We start from the raw sequence: 256 nt of genomic DNA on the forward strand, positions 1-256 counted from the left end.
ATATTACACGCAGGAATAAGAGGGAGAAAGCAAGGGACTAACAGAGAGAGGAGATGATTGGTGATGAGGATGGAGATGAGAAGGATGGAGAGGATTACCCCGGATTTCCGAAGAGGAGAATGTATGAGGCGACATCGCCATTCTCGGTATCGCGTTACCGCCGCTGCCGTTACTCAGGTTACTTAAACAGCGGGTTACGTGGCGAGACAGAAGGCAAGTCTCCTCGCGCTCTCGCTGTGCATGAGACAGAATCTGG

The 256-nt window shown here is 51.6% G+C and overlaps 1 protein-coding gene across 2 annotated transcripts in view; it reads right to left on the reverse strand.

Moving 5' to 3' along the window:
- Positions 1-256, reverse strand: part of LOC119586067 — a 39,768-nt gene that overhangs the window by 2,224 nt on the left and 37,288 nt on the right. For both annotated transcript variants that reach the window (XM_037934767.1, XM_037934766.1), the window contains exon 3: positions 99-252. In XM_037934767.1, coding sequence (XP_037790695.1) covers positions 99-252 — 154 coding nt within the window. The remainder of the gene's footprint in view (positions 1-98; positions 253-256) is intronic.

This window comes from Penaeus monodon, chromosome 20 (assembly GCF_015228065.2).
Source record: "Penaeus monodon isolate SGIC_2016 chromosome 20, NSTDA_Pmon_1, whole genome shotgun sequence".
Lineage (NCBI taxonomy): Eukaryota > Metazoa > Arthropoda > Malacostraca > Decapoda > Penaeidae > Penaeus > Penaeus monodon.